Source organism: Polypterus senegalus, chromosome 10 (assembly GCF_016835505.1).
Source record: "Polypterus senegalus isolate Bchr_013 chromosome 10, ASM1683550v1, whole genome shotgun sequence".
Taxonomy (NCBI): Eukaryota; Metazoa; Chordata; class Cladistia; order Polypteriformes; family Polypteridae; genus Polypterus; species Polypterus senegalus.
This window is the reverse complement of record NC_053163.1, coordinates 123,382,797-123,402,345: the sequence shown is the minus strand read 5'-3', so window position 1 is coordinate 123,402,345 and position 19,549 is coordinate 123,382,797. Positions and strand designations below refer to the sequence as shown.

Below are 19,549 nucleotides of genomic sequence, written 5' to 3'. Positions count from 1 at the left end.
GACATACCAAACCTGGAAATCTTTTAATTTTCTTTAATTTATTTTCCTCAGTTAAGTATGATATACGTACAATAGAGCATGAAGTCAAGGAGCATTATTATGATATATAATATAGTATGATGCTTAGAAACATTATTTCAGGAGCAAATAAAAATGACATTTGCAGCCAGTCCTCTTGAACAAATGAAGTGGTGAAGTAAAAGTCAATACTTGTGATTTTCAGTGGTTTACCAACTTTCTTTGCAATATATTTGTGTGGAAAAGAGAGCGGTGGCAAAATTGGATGCCATCATAAAAATCCCCTCAACAGGCTCAATCCACCAAGGTGTGCTCACAATCCCCTCTAGGGGTCTTTCAATACCTCTTTAAACTCATTTTGAAATATCTGCACCCTATATGTTTATTTTTATTTATGTATCGATGGATTGGTTGGTTGTATTATTTGTCCTGTGAGGCTGTATCCTTCTTTTTTATGTTTCTGCTGCTGTATGTGTCTGAATTCCTCGATGGGATTAATGAAGGTAATCTAATCTAATCAGATCTGATTTTATCTGATTTAATCTAATCTAATCTAATCACTTACTTACTTCTTACAGCATGGCTTTTTTACTTTACAAAACTTGACCCCGTGGTTTAGATATCTTCTTTATAAAGTATTCCTTCCCACAGTTCAGAGACATTTTGTCAGGAAAATTACATTGGTGGACGCATGTGAAGTGGCTGGCAATGCAGCAGGATAGGCCATACCTGCTGATAATTCTAATCATGAGAAAATAATTACAAAAAATTAATAAATACTTGTTATGAAAAAAATCAAGAACATATGTTCGGGTGTAATTTGATGGTAATAGAATAAAGAAATCACATTAACACTTCTATTTAGTTCATAGTTACAAGTTGTATTATATAGTGGAAAATTGTTTGGTATAAGTAATTCAGTTGCCAGTTGGTGGTAATTCTAATTATAGCACACAATTATTACACAGAAGATAATGCCTTAAGTATAGTAATTATATCATGACATAGTTTACCAATTAGTAATTTTTAAATCATGTGGCAATACTGAAACATCATTTGAAAATCAACCTTTTTCAGAAAATATTTTTCTCTTGTACTAAAATAAAATGTATGCTGTGATAAGAGGGACTTTTATTAGAGAAACTTTATAATGTATAAATTCAAAGTGTCTTTTTGCAATACCTAATCCATCTGACCTTTAAATTAATAGAATGACTGTGAATAAAATCATGAAAACTGAAAGGTTTGTGTAAAATGTCTTTACAACTGAAACCTCTTACTGTGAAACTTTGATCTTATTGGTTATTTCCACTATGTCTCAGAATTAGACTTACAGCTGTTGTTACCTACACTTTGAATCTCATATCTGCTGTTAGCACCAACTAGTATATGATTAAATAAGGTTTTATCTCCAGGATTCATCCTTATTGTACATCTCCATTGCAGAAAAAATAATTACATTGACATACCTTCAATGCTCTTCCCCCAAGAGATAGAGTACAAAATACAGTACTGCTCTTGGAGGTCTAATAGTTTCCATGGCCCCTTAAGTGGCTAAAATGTACTGTTTCCCATGCTTTATGGGAGACATCTATGGAATCTTGCTTCTGCATATATCTTCAGACCTCTGAAATTATACAATGTGTATTACCTACCTGCTTGCTTAGCTTATTTAGACAGATAGATAGATAGAAATTATATTAATCCCAAAGGAAATTGCAGAGTTATAGCAGCAGACAAAAAATTCAGAAAGAATTATTATAATTTTAAGCATGCTAACAAGATATGAATACACATATAAGTAAATTAACAAAAACAAAAGGGAACTATACCTCCTTTGCTGATGGTTTGACTCATTATAGAGCCGGATAGCTGAGGGTAGAAATGACCATTATTAGAGCTCCTTGGAGCAACACAGTTAGCTCAGTCTGTTACTAAATGTACTCCTCTGTTTAGCCAGAACCTCATATGGGGGCAAGAGTCATCGTCCAAGATAGTATGCAGCTTTCTGTTTTGGCGCTGTTCTACCACTTAATTCAGTGTGTCCAACCTATCTCCGAAGATTGAAGTAGCCTTTATAATCTTTTTTGTATTTAGTCCATAGGTATCACCTATGCTAATGCCATTTCCCCAACATGCTACCACATAGTAAAAATACACAAACTGATAAAAAACATGCAAGAGTGCCGGGCATACACCAAAAGACCTCATCCTCCTCAGGAAACAGAGGTAACTCTGACCCTTCTTGTATACAGTCAAGCCTGTCATTAAGCGGTACCCTTAGGTATTTGTATGTCCTCACCACCTTCACATCTTCACAATCAATGAGAACTGGCAGCCGTGTAAGTTTGACCCTCCTGAAATCTGCAGTACACTCGTTTGTTTTACTGATGTTGAGGTACAGTTTACACCATTCAACAAAATCCTTTGCTAGTGTCCTGTATTCATTCTCCTGCCCACTTCTGATTGCGTCAGTCAGTTAGTGATTAATATTATTATTAGGGATATATATTAGATTTACATATTCAGATCCAAATTAAATATACATCTATAATATTCTGTTGAATGCCCTGTTAAGGAATGGATGACTGGTTGTCCTGGGTCAGATATTAATTGTCTTGTGCTTTGTTAATGATATAGGACTCCAAAGTTTACTTTCTAGAGCCTGTAAAGAATGGAGTATTTTTTTCTGTCCTCTGTTGCCAGATGACCATAATTATTATTTCTTTTTCTGACATCTTTATCTAGGGTAGCACACAATATGAAATAGTTTTTTTTTTTTTTCATTTTACCTCTTGAGCACAAGCAAGTGAAGTGACTTGCTTAGGGTCACACAATGAGGCAGAAACAGAAATTGAAGCTACAGCCTTTTGGTTAAATGTCCACTGTTGTAGCCAATGCACTACACTGTAAGCTGTAATTTAAAAAATCATATTCATTTCTTTAATTTACTAAAGGAAATATCTATGTCTTTGTGTATATATTTATGCTTATTTACATTTTGCTATATTTCAGCCCTGTTCTAAAATTGTTTAAATTAATTTTCCCACACATAAAGCAGCTCTTAAAAAACCAAAATAACAAAGCAAGAACAGGATTTTAGCAATGTTTGCATTAAAAAAAACAAACTAAAATATCACATTGGCACAAGTATTCAGATCCTTTACTAAGCACGTTTGCAAGCAATTCCAGTCTGAAGTTGTTCCTACAAGTAAGTCGCTCTTATGTTGTCTTTGCTTTGTGCTTAGAGTCATTGTCCTGTTGGGACGTGAACCTTCAGCCCAGTCTGAGATCTGAAGTCCTCTGAAGCAAGTTTTCATTAAGGATATCTCAGGACTTTATTCTGTTCTGCTTTCCTCCAACCCTGACTAGTCTCCCAGTTCCTGTCTCTGAAAAACAACCCTACAGTATGATGCTGCCACCACCGTACTGCACCTTCGGAATGGTACTGCATATGTGATGAGCAATGCCTGGTTTCCTCTAGACATGATGCTAATCTTTTTTGCATCAGACCAGAAAATCTTGTTTCTCGCAGACTGAGAGTCCTTTAGGTGCCTTTTTGCAAACTCCAATTGGGTTTTCATGTGTCCTGTACTGAGGACAGGCTTCTGTCTGGCCACACCAGCATAAAGTCCAGATCAGTGAAGAACTGCAGTGATGGTTTCCCGTCTGGTAGTTTCTCCCATCTCCACACAGATTCTGTGGGGCTTAGCCAGCGTTAACCACTGGGTTCATGGGCACCTCTTTTACCATGGCTCTTCTCCCATAATTGTTCAGTTTCACCAGAATGCCAGCTTTAGGCAGAGCTTTTATGTAAAAATTATGAAAGCAGTTGTGCTCTAGGGAATCTTCAATGTTGCATGAACTTTTTCTGTAGCCTTCCCTCGATTTTTGCTTCAAAATAATCCTGTTTCTACGTTCTGTAGGCATATATGCACATATACCTACATTTAAATGCACACCTTTCCTTTCTGAATTCTACTGAAATTGTTGGGCGTAAACTCACAGTCGCACCATGTTTACTGTACATTGTCTGTTGATTCATCAGTGGCTACGGAAATACGGTTTGCTTGACTGACACCATCTATCACCCAACTCTGGATAGTCTCTACCAAGACATGAACATGATATCCCTGTTTCTTTTATACAAATCTAATACCATTATCCATTGATTTATCACCAGTAAGTTCTGCAAATTACCTATAATGCATTCTTTTAATACTTCATCATTAGTGAATGCCTGTATTGGCCTTAGTCAGTATTCATGTAGCTCGGAGAGAAGCACTAGACAGCTTGAATGTGACTTCCTAGCTAATCGATAAAAGTTATATATAGATAGAACCACTGTGGATTTTGACAAGAAAAAAATATGACTTTAAATGACTGAGCGTGGCCATTTGGAATGATAATAGCACCAAAATGACTTCAGTGCATCATAAACTTGATGATTTTTTATATTGCATGGATGGAGATTTGACAGGTTTGGAAGACCATATGTGTGTGAATGAGTGGATAAGCAGATGAGAGAATCCAGCAAAGTATCTGGGTGAACTGAGGCCCATAGAGTATTTGTTATGTGAGAGTATGGCTACTGGCCTAATCTGTTTTATGACCCTTGTCCTAAGAACTGTAAATCTGGGAACCACATCTTTACAGTCAAATTCTTCCAAATTCCTGGGGCTCTGTCCCCAGAGTCACCTGTGTTTTTAAATATATAGAGAGCAGAAGCCCATGTATGAGGGTGCATGCACCTTCTAAGCCATCTCTCGGCAGAAAGGAGTCCCCAGTCTCTTTCTCTTATCCCCAGTACTATTTAAAAATAGCTCATTATGTTCCATTTCTTTGTCATCAGATATCAGGCCTTTATTTGACTGAGAACTTTAGCCTTTATTTTATTTACATTTTAACTAAAATTGGAAGGAAAATTACTACAGCTACTTGTACCCATTAGCTTAGTAATTTTGCAACACACTCAATTGAAGATGACAGTTTTTTCTCTTAGTAAATTCCAAAATGGTGTCTAAGTCTTTAAGGCAAAATCTTTGCATTATTTATTTCCAAAGCTTTGAAACAAAAATACTTTGTCTGGGGACTGATTGCTTTGGGGAGAAACATTGCTTTCACAACATACCAAAGGTCATTTTTTCTTGAGGTCTCCTCAGTGCGCCCATTTCACATCAAAACACAACAAACTTCAACGTAGCCAGTGACTGAAGAATACTATGAGAGGAGAAGTAAATTACATGCAGATAAAATTATAGTGATGTTATGATATTGACAGCACATGCAGGATTTGGTAAAGATTAGTGATTATTATGATTAAAGTGTGTAGATGTCTAACTAAACACATTGTATTTTGAAATAGTTTGCATTTCCTTGTCTGCTATCTCATTTAGACTCCTCTGGGCATTAAATATTATCTTGTTATTCTAAACACATGTTCACATTTTTAACTTAATGAAATGTGTTTTTTTTTTCTAGGTTCCTATCCCAGGTTATCCCTTAGTTTCAGGATAAAGAGAAATATTGGTTACTTCATTCTGCAGACTTATATGCCTTCTATCCTGATTACAATCCTTTCCTGGGTTTCCTTCTGGATTAATTATGATGCCTCGGCTGCTCGTGTTGCACTTGGTGAGTACTCTCTGGCGTTTTTTGTTGTCTGAATATATTAATAACCAGCTATCTTATTGTGTGTAAAGATACACAAAAATCACGGAAAAAGGGTTGTGGTACCCAAAAGTATGCCCAATGTAATATAAAATAAAAATAAAATACATTGGCAAGTTTACACAAGCTAAATAGACCGCTAAGGTCATCACAACTGAAAAACAGATTTGCTCCTGGTGCTGATAGTGACACTCAGATCCAAATTCCACTGCTGAACAACAGTTTGCAGTAATGAGGCACTACATGAACTGTTTTGGATGGAAAAGACTGCACTTTCAGTTTGCCTGGGAAGGAAAGGGCATCAATGATCTTGGGGAGGGATGGTCCAGGAGGTAAAAGAGAAGAGTTTGTTACCAATAGCACCCTATATTGATCAGAGGTGGTACTACCTCCTTCGTAGTCCTGTAGCAACCCCCTAATTGCTTGTGTTTGACAAGTGTTATCAGACCTACTATGGGATCACGAAAGGTACCAACAAACCTCTTAGGTACTTTTCTCGATGGAGAATAGGAAGAAATGCCAAAACCAGCTATGTAACTGTTATTTGTATCCTCTTACATGTCTCCTGCCCATGTTGCATCCTGTATGTTTCATCCTTTGTTCCTCTACAGTAGGCTTTTTGTTGACTAAGGCTACCTTTAATTCCAAAATTTTACTTCAACCCAGTTTATCACTTTCTCAGAAATGCCCCCCATGAGCCCTTAAGGAATCATATCTGAGGGAGGCCTGAATGTCTCCTGCAGCCCTCATCAACTTTTATAAATGAACTGTATAGTCCATTCTGACAGGCTGCATTGTGTGCGAGTATGACAGCAGTCAAGCTAAGGATCCTAAGGAATTGGGTGGGTTGAAACAACACAGATCACCACTGGGACACAGACACCATCTTTGCAGGACATATTTGCCAAGCAATGACTGGGAAAATCAATTATAAAGAACCTCAGTAACCCTGCAAGGACATCTTTCTTCCTTTTCCATCAAGGAGGTTCTGTAGAACTATTCATACCAGAATAGTTCTATAGTGCGAGTGACATTTAACAACAGCTTCTATCCGCAGGTAATAAGGCTGCTCAACTGTCATATGTGATAAACTGTCTGTAATCAGCTGAGGGAATTAAGTGCCACACCTTCTGTAATGCATTTGTGTACATAATGTTGTGTTTACTGTGATTGTTATTAATTTTACTTTTAAGTTTAAGCTTTTTCTTTTTCTGTTTGTCTGCAAGAAATCTTATGCAAATAAAAATTTCTCTCTCCATTGTAAATTTGACAGTAAAAAGACCTTAACCTTTAAAAAAGTGTCAGTTTTTGCCGTGCAGCTAAGAGATGGAGTTCTTTGAAAAAGAATTTTTCGTTTAAAAAGAAAAACAGCATTAGCTGTCCTCACATTTTGCCCAAATGAAAAAATACAAGAAACACTTAGCTTACTTGGTAATGTGTATGCTATCAGGGTGTGTGGCATTTTACTTTTTTCTCAAAACACATTAAAAGTATATACAGAAAATGTTGCATAATCATTATAACACACGCTCAAGGTTATTTTTCCTTTGGGAATCTAAAGCAACATAATCAAACTATGCAAAACCCTCTGAATCCCACTTTGCCTTTTAGCTTTCCTAGTACACTGCACTTTTGTTCAGCATGACTAAATGAAGACTAAGACATATCTGGTGAAAGGGTTAAAGTATTTCCAGTTTACAAATATGACACTTACTACTTCTAAAATGATAGGGTTTATAAAAAAGAAATTGCATAAATTACTACTTTATTATTAGATCCTATGAGCAACTCAAATGCAGGCTATCACAGGAATTTCACGAGATATATATTTCCAGAATGACAGCATGTGTGAGCAAATCCAGTGTTAAGTTTCTCAGGGGCCCTGATTGTCAGTATCCCAGCTAGAATAACTAAAATGACTTGATCGGTTCATCAGAGTTTGTTTTGTAAGATTAGTTATTTAGAAAGTGTAGTGAAAATTTGACAGACTACAACATAAGACAGTGTCTAAAGAATCAAGCCAAAAAGGAAATTGATGCTTATCATCAGATGCAGCCAGGCACTGACCGTTTTACAGATATCTGTGTTCCACTAGGAAAGAGAGCAATGAAATAGGGATGCATGATTCTTCTTTGATGGAAATGTGCATCATTTGGAATAACAAAAATGTAGTATGATAAGTCTGTGGATCCTTACTTTTTTGTACTTTGTTCTACTGATTTTAGCTTTACTAACTATGCAACTGTTAACATCTCAAATGAGTCTGTGTGATTTTTCATACTTGATGCAAAAAAAAAATATATATATATGCCACAGCTCAGTGTTTAGTGTTACCCTTGTTTTCATATTGTTGTTTTTATCACTTATCTCAAAGATAAGCATATTAGGTAACTGACAACTCTAAATTGGCCCTATGGGCATGCAGTCAAAATCAGGCATTTCCCTCATAGTTCGTATTTGAGAACACATTTGTCCCGTGTGCTCTTGTCGTACCATTGCCCCATGTGTTTGTGAGTAATCCATACAGTGGATTTGAATCCCATTCCTGAATTGTGTCTGCATTATCCCTGGAGCTGCCAAGATAGGCTGTAGCACAACTGCAATCCTATAATATATGTGAAAAAATATAAATAAATAGAACTAACATACAAGCAAACTAACAAGTAGTAAATGTACTTTTGCGGACTGGGGATCATTCACACACCTTATAGGATTTACCCTGTACCTGGGACAGTTAGGTGTAAATGCACAGAAAACTACAAGGTAACCCTAATGTGTACACAGAAATCCCAGTAAATTGCAGGAATGGTTTCTCTGTATAAAAAGAGGCTTTCAGAGCTGCACAATTTCAGGTCCAATTTCAGCTTTTATTTGCAATTAATGATTTTGCGGTGTCTAAAGGGGTCAATTGATGCCTGCTAATTCTCATCACTGGTATCTTCCCAATTGTATTTACACTCCCTCTAGACTCATTTCTTAGCACAGACATTCATGTAGTGCAAGGTAATTTGGTTCCATCCAGAAGACAGACTTTAGAACACTTGCCAACATTTGACTCCTTGGCAGGGAATTACTCATCAATGTTCCCATTTGGGCACTGATGAGAAGAAATGTTATTTTGCTCTTCTGCATAAAACCTGCTTACCAGGGAGCTTAGGAAAGCTTGAAAAAATGCACTAAATAAATAAATAATCAAGGCCAACTAATTGCTGATAAATGAGATGCAGTGTAAATTATTTATTTTTATGCATGTTGCATTCTTTTAGTTTCTACACCTTGTGTTCTTTGACAACTCAGCAAAAAGCTTACTTAGCAGTAGGCTTATCTGCCATTTAAAATTAAATTTATGTTGTAGGCAATTATGACCAGAAGAATGGTAGAAAATGAAGAGAAAGATAAAAATAAGCATATTAAAAGGATCCTTGAACTATAAACCTATTATGGTATTTTGGCCTTTAAACAGTGCATTTGATTTGGAGAATGTTTTTCTTCTTAAAAAGCATATGTGTTAACACAACCCGCCTACAAAGGAGTGATAAGATGGGTTTTAAAGACATTATAAAATAAACACCTCTAATCCACACTTGAGGCTTGACAGTTATAAGAGGTAGCCCGGTCACAAACAGACACGATAACGCAGTGTCCACAACACGCACGTTTATTTACACAAATATTTACAAATTATTTACAATGTCCAGTCCTTGGTTCCTTCGGCCACCTCCACTCCTGTCTCGCAAAATCCGTCCTTTTTCCACCCGACTTTGGCTCCTGGAAGCGCTGTCCTCCTGGGATCAAGGACCATCCGGGTGCCCAGGGAAAAGAAGTGCCGCTCTCCCGGTTCCTCCTTCCTCCAGGCATCCCGCCAGGGCAGGGTTCCTGGCCATCTATCACACAGTATTTTATATATTATATTTAAAAGTAGAAGGATCAGTTTGTGGATAGACAAAGAGACCACTGATACCATGTTTGGAGCCATCCACAGAGTAAATATGTGCATTATTGTTTGGATTCAGGGATTACATTTTGAAGTTTCATAGCCATCACACAGTTTATTGAAGATGGCTAAATTTAAATGGTTAAACACTCTGGATGTTCCTCATGAATGGTGTGGAAGACAAATGTTCTCTTCATTCCCTTGTACTAATTCATGTCTGAGAAGTAAGCTTTACTAAACCATGTAAAAGCATGCTTTGTTTTAGCAAACAGAAAAATATTTTGTGCAAAGGACTCAAGGTCTGAGCATTCCACACATGAGTCTGCCTTATCACGTTTTCCCTTAGCTTACATCTGAACGCCATAACAAAAGGGGCCAAGAAATCAAGTTGCACAAGGGGCGCTGAAGGGGCTCAAGGATTGTGTATAATAACATATGCTACATTTTATAATGATATTAAATCATGCATTCTAGTGGTATAAAAACTTGCCCCACCCAACAGACGGGGTTCAGAAGAGCCCTGACGCTGTCATGTATATTTGATTGTCTGCTTTTCTGAAACTCTTCTCACTGTGACTCTGCAAAAATAAAGCTGCTTTATAATTACACCTGATGTCTGGTCTGACAATGGTGACTAAAACAAATCTTGTATAGCTTTCTCCATAAAAGTAGTTACAATTTTTTAAAGTGGTTCTTCTCTCACCTGTGCAGCACCATCTTAAATATGGCTCCTCAACTTACTTGTTGTCCTCTGTGCATTTTGAACTCAGGAACTATAATATACACCGTCTCACTAATATTATTATACATTACAAATAAAAAAGGTGGGTGGCACGGTGGCGCAGTGGGTAGTGCTGCTGCCTCGCAGTTAGGAGACTCGGGTTCGCTTTCTGGGTCCTCCCTGCGTGGAGTTTGCATGTTCTCCCCGTGTCTGCGTGGGTTTCCTCCGGGTACTCCGGTTTCCTCCCACAGTCCAAAGACATGCTGGTTAAATGCATTAGCGAACCTAAATTGTCCCTAGTGTGTGCATGGTGTGTGTGTGTGCGTGTGCACACCCTGAGGTGGGCTAGCGCCCTGCCCAGGGTTTGTTTCCTGCCTTGTGCCCTGTATTGGCTGGGATTGACTCCAGAAGACCCCCGTGACCCTGTAGTTAGGATATAGCGGGTTGGATAATGGATGGATGGATGGGTGGAAATAAAAAAGCTTCTTACATTAGAGTTTAAATAATAATATATGCAGGTTAATATTTTAGAGATATAGTGTATTACATAAAATGTGTGTCTGTGTCAACTGGCTACTGTGGAACACAAGTTCTGGGCACACGTTTTTATTTTTTGTCTTTTTCCTCCGTGGGAAACACCTTCCCCTGTTTCCCACATGTACAGCACTGTCATAGCACAGTTCCAAACACTAAACACACTTCTCTTCTTTCTTTCCTCCATTCCTCCTGACAAGCTTCATCTACCCAGCTCTGGTTCCTGTAGTAGTGGCTGCTGGCTCCTTTTATAAGACACCTGGAAGTGCTCCAGGTGCTTGCTGGTCTACATCCCGCAGCACTTCTGGGTGTGGTGGAATAGACCAAGATGCAGCACACCTTGACCTTAACAGGGCAATATTCAACTCCATCTTCCGTGAAGCCCTATGGGAGTCCTAGGCACTGATGCAACCCAGGGGGGCTGCCACCTAACACTCCAGGGGAGGTAGTGTTCTGGATACTCTTCCTCCCCAGGTCCTTCCAGCACAGAGGTGTCCCGACCAGGAAAAAGCCCTGGCCGTACACCACACTACTCATAACTGGTCAAGCAGGAGTGTGTCTGTGAGTGTGCCTCATAGTGCTACCCAGATAGGCTCATGCTTCCTATAATTTAATTGAAAGCACAGGTCCAAAAATATTTCATTACATATGCGATGATAAAGTTAAAAGTACAGTTAATTAACACATAATGTAAAATAACAAAATCGGAGTTTAGGTAATACAGGGGATAGCCTTGCCGCCTCATGGATCCAAGATTTGGGTTCAAAATCTACACTGGGTAACTGTCCATGTTGATTTTGCACACCATCTCCATGTTGACATGGATTATCCTTTATATACTCCAGTTTTCATTCCACATCCATAAAGGTGTGCATGTTAGGATCATTGGTGATTGTGCTGCCCCAGTGACTGCAGCTATGGAAAAATGTCCTTGTTATGACCGAGCTGGACCAGTACCAAGTGAGGGGGAAGATACCGTAAGTTTACAGTGTTGATTAAAAACAACAATGATGAACTAAAGTGCTGCAATGCATCTTTATAAATTAAAAAGAAATTAAATAACTATATCATCTTAAAATTGTAACTGAAATTTGTATCTTCAGGAAAGTAACAATTAAATAAATTAAAATCCAAACATCACAGCAATGGTTAAGCTATCAGAAAGTGATCTAAAATCACCAAAATCAATAAAAAAAATTAACCCATTAAAGCATACCGTAACACAACCTGACACAATGATTCCAAAATGGATCCTACTAAAATATGAGTGCAGATATGCATGAGCTGGCTCTGCACTGGACTGCCTCCCTGTCTTGAGCTGGCAGGGTCTCAGGAGATCAAAGCGCTTATCCCAGCAGGACATTGCACAAGGGAAGGAATAACGCTGGACAGGGTGTCAGTCAATTGTAAGGCACGCGGCCACACTCAAGTTCATACACACAATGGAGCGGAGTCTTCAGCAGCCAAATATCACAGTTTTCCTTTAATTTAAGGATATACACTAAAGAAACTTCAGAAATGTGCACCAAAGAGTAACTTTATCTAGTCACTATTCAGGGAGTGGATGAAGAGGTAATGCACTCCTACAAGTACTATATCAATGACAGCCTGGATTGGTCTTGTAACACAGAAGAACTATATAAGATATGGCAGAGCAGGCACTTTTCTTAGGAGACATTGTAGGTAGTGGCATCCTTCACATCTTCTACATCTCTGTAATGGCTAGTGCAATATTCTACACTGTGATGTGCTAGGCTGGTAATATCAATTTAAGAAAGGCCCACCGAATCATCAAAAGGACAGGCTCAGTTATGGCATGCACTCTGGACATCCTGGAGGTAGTTCAAAGGAGAAAACGAAAACAAAACTGAGTGCCATTATGAACAATGGTGCACATCTCCCCTCTGACACACTAACTCTGAGTACTTTCAGCCAACAAATCATTCAGCAGAAATGTACCAAGAAACGCTACTGGGGTTCCTTTGTACCAACAGCAATAAGCCTGCATTATGCATCACTGTGACTGGGACTGCCAATTTAGAATTTTTTTTCTTTTTAATCTCTTTGCTTTTCAGTCATTCTGGTGTGTGTTCAGGCTATATTGTGTGTATATAACTATCTATCTGTCTTTTTATTTATTTTAAAGAGCTCGTGGTAAAGGACAAATTTCTCCCAGGGGACAAATTAAGTCATCTATCTATCTATGTACAGTATCTTTACCAAACAGAGAGTCTAACATTTCAAAAACTTAATCAGAAGCATACCTGACCCCAGACTAACACTAAGGAAAGGGCTATACACCTTTTGTCTGCTGGACAGTAGAGGAACTAAGCTATAAACAAAAGTAAACCTCATCATGTAAAGCAATGGTCTCAGATTCCGGTTCTGGAGGGCTGCATTGGCTGTAGCTTTTCATTCTGACCCTTTCCTTAATTTGTGACCTGTTTTTGCTGCTAATTAACTTGTTTTAAATGAATTTTAATTGATTTGCTCTTGAAGACTCACACCCCTTAATTGTTTCTTTTTCCTTAATCAGTAGCCAAACAATAACGAGATACAAAATGAGCCAAAACATGACCAGCAAACTGTGTCAATCATACAATATCTGAAAATAAACAAAGATGAAGTTCTCAGGAATGCTGATCTACTCAGATCCATAAAACTTTTTAACACTGCTCTTAGAAAAGAGAAAATCGAAATGTCTGCTATTGCACAGTGTGAGCAGCAACAAGCCATGAGATTAAAGAATGGGTTTAACTAACAGCAAGAATCTGAACCTAATTAAGCAACTGGTTGGAGTGAAATTGGTTGGAGTTTGAGGCCCTGAATTAGTTGGTCTTCTGCTGGCTCACTCTCTTCACATTTCATTTCTGTTTAAGGAAACAATTGAAGCAATTTAGAGGAACGATGAAGAAATTCAGGGGAACAAATCTGAAAAAACAACTCAATTAAAATGAAAGGAAAAGGAGTTAATTAGCAGCAAAAACGGGTCACCAATTAAGAAAAGAGTTAAAATGAAAACATGCAGCCACTGCGGCCTTCCAGGACCGAAGTTTGAGACCACGGATATAAACAAAACATCATATAACACTATTTTTTTTTTTTATACGAAATGTAATTTGCTCATCTGACTGTATATAAAACAGAGAACATACTTTTTACATTTTTGGCTAAATCACCTCCCACTGTATCTGGTCATGCTACACTGGCATACGTGTTGCAAAGCATTTAAAATATGCTACCAACATGTGCATTATGCAAGTCAAGGTGGGAGATGTTCTCAACACAGCAGAATAACACATCAACCCTGTCAACAAGTTATGTCAGTACATACATAAAGAATGAAAAAAAATCTTCATCCAGAAATCACTATTGTGCATTTGTATTTACAAGTTGCTGAGCATATGCATAACAATGCCTGTAATAAATCATTTGAAATATCAGAGGAGACACCACAGACTGCAAGCAGTTTTATGGTGAATGAACATTAATTAGAATATTGACGAAAAATTGTAATAGTAAAATAACTATCATACATGTGAAGGGGTGGGATATATTAGGCTACAAGTGAACAGTCATTTTTTGAAGGTGATGTGCTGGAAGCAGGAAATATGGGCAAACATAAGGATCTGAGCGACTTTGACATGAGTCAAATTGTGATGACTAGAGTCAGAGTGTTGGGATTTGAACCAGCAACCTTCTGATTGCCAGTGCAGATCCCTAGCCTCAGAGCCACCCATGGCACAAGAAATTAATAAAAAGTACTCATTACAGTATAACATTTATATATCTGACTTGCTCCCACACAGTTATTTAGCTAGGATTTTAAAATGCTCACAGTTATGTTTTTACTTTTCTTGAATTTTCTATGCTACAATGGTTAATGTGTTATCCACTGCATGAGCAAAACAAGATAACTTGCTAAAAGTGCAATTCTTACTACTAGTACAACATACTGTTAATGTCATTATCTGGCTTATACATTTATTTTCTTCCAACTGTTTCTTGGCTAGACAGCACAGTGGCATAGTAGTAGTGCTGCTGCCTCGCAGTAAGGAGACCTGGGCTCGCTTCCCAGGTCCTCCCTGCATGGAGTTTGCATGTTCTCCCAATGTCTGTGTGAGTTTCCTCCCACAGTCCAAAGACATGCAGGTTAGGAGCAATGGCCTTCCTAAATTGTCCCTAGTGTGTGCTTGGTATGTTTGTGCTCTGTGGTGGGCTGGCACCCTGCCCAGGGTTTGTTTCCTGCCTTGTGCCCTGTGTTGGCTGGGATTGGCTCCAGCAGACCCCCGTGACCCTGTGTTAGGATATAGCTGTTTGGGAAATGACCGACTGTTCCTTTGCTACAAAAATTATTTGGTTATGATTTTCACAATTTCTGAATTCAAAGAAACTAGAGGTTACATTAATCTTGTACTTCACTGTGTTTTGAACATTGTTAAAAATGATCCACAGTCTCCTGAGATGTCATCTTGTTTTCCTTATTCATGTACGTCAGTAAAAAGCAAGGGATTGAATTTCTGAATTCTTGACCAATGAATGAAGGGGAGAGGCAGATCTTTGTTTCAAAATGTCAGCCCCATGTGGCTTGAGTTTCCTGTTTATGGTTTGCACTGACTTTTCCAAAGGTATATATTTAACAATATTTTAGCCAAAAATGCATTTGTTTTGAGCATATGACTGGATAAGTAACATGCAGATGCATCAAAAGTAATGTGATATGTTCCTTTCTTTTTTCCATGGATGTTTTCACTTTGCATTTATCACCATTGACTTGTCTTCTACCTTAACAATTTTTAATTACTGTTCCACTTGAAAATATAAGATTAAAAAAATATTCATGGTCTCATCACTTTAAACTACATGAAGTAAGTAACACATATAAATATAATTATTTTCCTTTAATCTGAAAAAATGTTCTCATAACAAAGAAACGTTTTTAGTGCTTAACCAGCAAATACCACAAATACAGTGCAGTTTCTATTTTTTTTTTTACTAATTTACCAACTTATTTTTAAAAGCGTTGTATTTAGTTCCTATTTAAAAGTTGAAATGACAATGTTGTATGAATGTATGTAGTGCTACGTTTTGAAATAATACATTATTTAATGTTCTATTTATTGGTGGTCTAAAGCAATTAAAGTCTTTCCTGATTGCAAATACTGCGTCTACCCCTTAACTAAGAATTAACCTTTTAAACTGTTTTTTAATGCTAATTTTTATACAACATATTTTAATGTTGTCCTTTCTCTTTGAACCATGTGTTTGCATATTATCAGAATCATGACAAAAGAGAACACAAAAAAAAGGTTTGGGGCAGCCACCCATATATTATTCCTGGCTGCAAATCTTACATATAAACATCTACGCATGGAAGTGTGTGTGTCTGTCCGTCCGGCCTGGAAGTGCGCGGCTCCAGCATGAAGCTCATAGACCCAGCAAAGGGGCCCCACATTCACACGTCAAAAAAAGGACAAGGCTACAGCATGAAGCTGAAAGAAAGTGACCTCGTTGCCACCGAGGAAAGACAAACGAGAGAGAAATTGCTTAGCCGCTGATAGACAAATGGGGCAAGCACGTCCGCAAAACAAAACCGCCGACTCAGCATTTCAATTTTTTTTCCGATAATTTCAATAGTTTTTAGGAACCTTGGCTTTTTACAGCATGGGTTTACACAACTAGTGGATAATAAATGCACTGATTTGCACAGATTGGCGTCCACAACTGAACTGATTTGCTGGCACAAAGATGGTGGCTTTAAGGGAGACTGCAGGAAGTGAAGTCAATAGTGAGGCCAGAACTGAAGGGCCCGGGACCAAAAGTGACATCATCGTCGCCCGGCAGAATTTCCCGTAACTGGTCTGCAAACAAGTGAGAGAGTTAGTGCACACCGCCACCCCTTGGTCTGGCCTGGAATTACTTTCATTCAGGCCCTTTAGCTGCCTCCCATGTGCACGTGTGTGACAATATACTGTATTTATAACAAGTTCATCAGTCCTAAGAAATGACTTGTTTTCATGGAGAAGAATTAATGTTGGGGTGGTAGACACTGAGCTTTACACATCATAACATCTGTTTAACCCAGGACCTGAGGTCTCACAGACCAAAAAGAAACAGTAATGTAAGATATGACATAGTATTATGAGTGCATGTGTCCTATGGCAGACTCGCTTCCCCATCCAAGGTTTGTCCTTATGTGCACTACTGTCTGCATAGACACCATTTCTTCTCAACCCCAACTTGAATAAGCAGGTTAGAAAATGGACGAAAGGATTGGTGAAAGCTCTGAGGCACAGGATAAATAGGCAATTTTCTATTTATAACCATGACCTAAAATAAGAGTATCTCTACACAAATAGGTGTGCAGCAAGACAAATGCACAATGAAAGGGAGCTTAGTAACAAGAACAATATAAATGTCTCTATTATTCAGTTTGTTTAGAGAAGCACACAGAGAAAGCTGCAACTTCAGATTTATTTGTTTTGATTTTCATTTTGTTCAACTTAATAAAAAATGAGCACTTATTGAAGCATTTATCTATTTATGGCAAATAAACTAGGCTGGAGATATGTTTATTCTTCATGGCAAGCTCAGAGGAAGTAGAAGAAAGTGTTCGGTCCAGTGATAGTAATGAACTTTTAAATGAACTGTGATGCACGCACAAAAGCCTGCCTTGTATATTCATTATTCATATGTATGCTGCATTATTGAAAGTAATGGTATATAATAAATTATCATTTCCACTGTACTGCTCACAACTACTTATTTATCTGTGAATTGAGAAATGTTACCTTGAGCAATATATCACTTGAACATTATCTTGACAACAAGAAACATTTTTAGCATTCTGTATGAACTTGTTACTTTGCTGTAAACATGGCCAATGTCAAACCCAATATACTTTTTGTTTAGAGTTATTTTACATTTTCTAACTAACTCATGGCGGGTATTTCTATTGAAAAATGATCTCATCAGGCTGGAAGCAGTGGCTATTTCTGTTATGGATTGTCCTGGGAAGTTCTAAGGAGGTATCTGTGGAATTTGTTAAAATGAAACTGCAAATAAAGATCTTTGTATTTGATAACATTTCGCCAACTTCCCTATGAAACCAACGGTAGAGTTTCAGTTTTTTAAAGTTCAGTCCACTCGTCCCTTCCTTACTATAACAGTTTTATTCTTATTAAATGACTTTTGATGAGTCTGTACGAAACTTAAAAAAAATAGTGTTAGACCAGGAAAGGAGCTGATCAGAGGATGGCTTAAAAGCATTTTGAGCTTTGCTCTTTTGGTACATTACTAGGGTTCCATAATTGAAGATAGGAAAACATTGTACTGCAGAGCTTTGGAAGGATCCTGGGACCCACCAAAAAAGGTTTTAATATCTTTCATTTGGAAATTAGTTGATAACGGGAACAGGCAAGGACTTGTGCAGTCGTATATAAATACTAACCTTACACTAGTAAAAGGTAGCAAGTTTAAAGGGGATGACCGTTAAAAATGTGCAGAAAGCCAAACAATACAATACAATACAATACAATTTATTTTTTGTATAACCCAAAATCACACAGGAAGTGCCGCAATGGGCTTTAACAGGCCCTGCCTTTTGACAGCCCCCCAGCCTTGACTCTCTGAGAAGACAAGGAAAAACTCCCAATAAAAACCTTGTGGGGAAAAATGGAAGAAACCTCGGGAACCAAAAATTACTCCTATCTTTCATTTTTGCACAAGTCTAAACACAAGAATTGTAATGAAGAAATCAAAAGCAAAAGTCAAGCGCTGTGAAGACTAAATAGCAAAACTAATATGTGCACAAGGGTTGTTTTCCTTTGTGTGTATGCATACTCAGATAGTGGCGCGTATGACACGTCAGTTCTTAAAGTGGAACACTGATGACAGCAATAATGTAACTACTGGGACTGGCATTCCACAGCAACCAGTAACACATTGTGACAACAGAGGCACAAATGGCGGCGTGCTAGGAAAAAACAAAATGGCAAAAAGAAATAGTTTGAGGTTGAAAAAAAGGTGCCAGGAGTTGCATTGGTAAGACTGTGAGCAGATAGCCTTGCTTAAGATGGTCCGTGGCCATGCTGAGTGGCATATTAGGGCGTCATTAAAATTCTTTAGTTTTTTTGTTTTGCAATTTTTGTAATATTGGTAGTATTAATTTGACTCAGATTTAAAAATTTATTTTATCAATATTTGGTGACCATTTTGCATTTTTTATTAATTTTCTTTATAGGCAGTGCTATTTTATATGCTGATTTAATGGGACACATGTTTGTTTTTGTTTATGGTGTCCATTACCTGTCACATGGGCATGGTGTGTGATGTAATACAGTCATCACAAGAGATGGTGCTGCGCACAGTCCAGAGTCAGGTCATAAATAAATATTATTCATTTTGTCTTATGTGCTGGATTATTGTTATATTATGGAAAATCTATTTAGGGTTTTGAATTATTTTTTATTTACTTGGGCAGGGTTTTATTTTTATGTTGCTCTTACTAGCTTTTGTTTATGAATCCTGCAGTTACATGTCATGTGACCACAAGCAGTGCTCCGATGATGTATGTTGAAGTTCTGCTAGAAATATGGTGGACTCACAACATAGCTTTATAATTTGGTAAATAGGTTTTAGATTATATTTTTCTAGAGTACTTAGTTTATTTA

At 37.7% G+C, this 19,549-nt stretch overlaps 1 protein-coding gene across 2 annotated transcripts in view; it reads left to right on the top strand.

Moving 5' to 3' along the window:
* gabrb4 (gamma-aminobutyric acid type A receptor subunit beta4) overlaps positions 1-19,549 on the top strand; it is a 360,165-nt gene that overhangs the window by 317,410 nt on the left and 23,206 nt on the right. For both annotated transcript variants that reach the window (XM_039766518.1, XM_039766517.1), the window contains exon 7: positions 5,500-5,652. In XM_039766518.1, the coding sequence (XP_039622452.1) occupies positions 5,500-5,652 (153 nt within the window). The remainder of the gene's footprint in view (positions 1-5,499; positions 5,653-19,549) is intronic.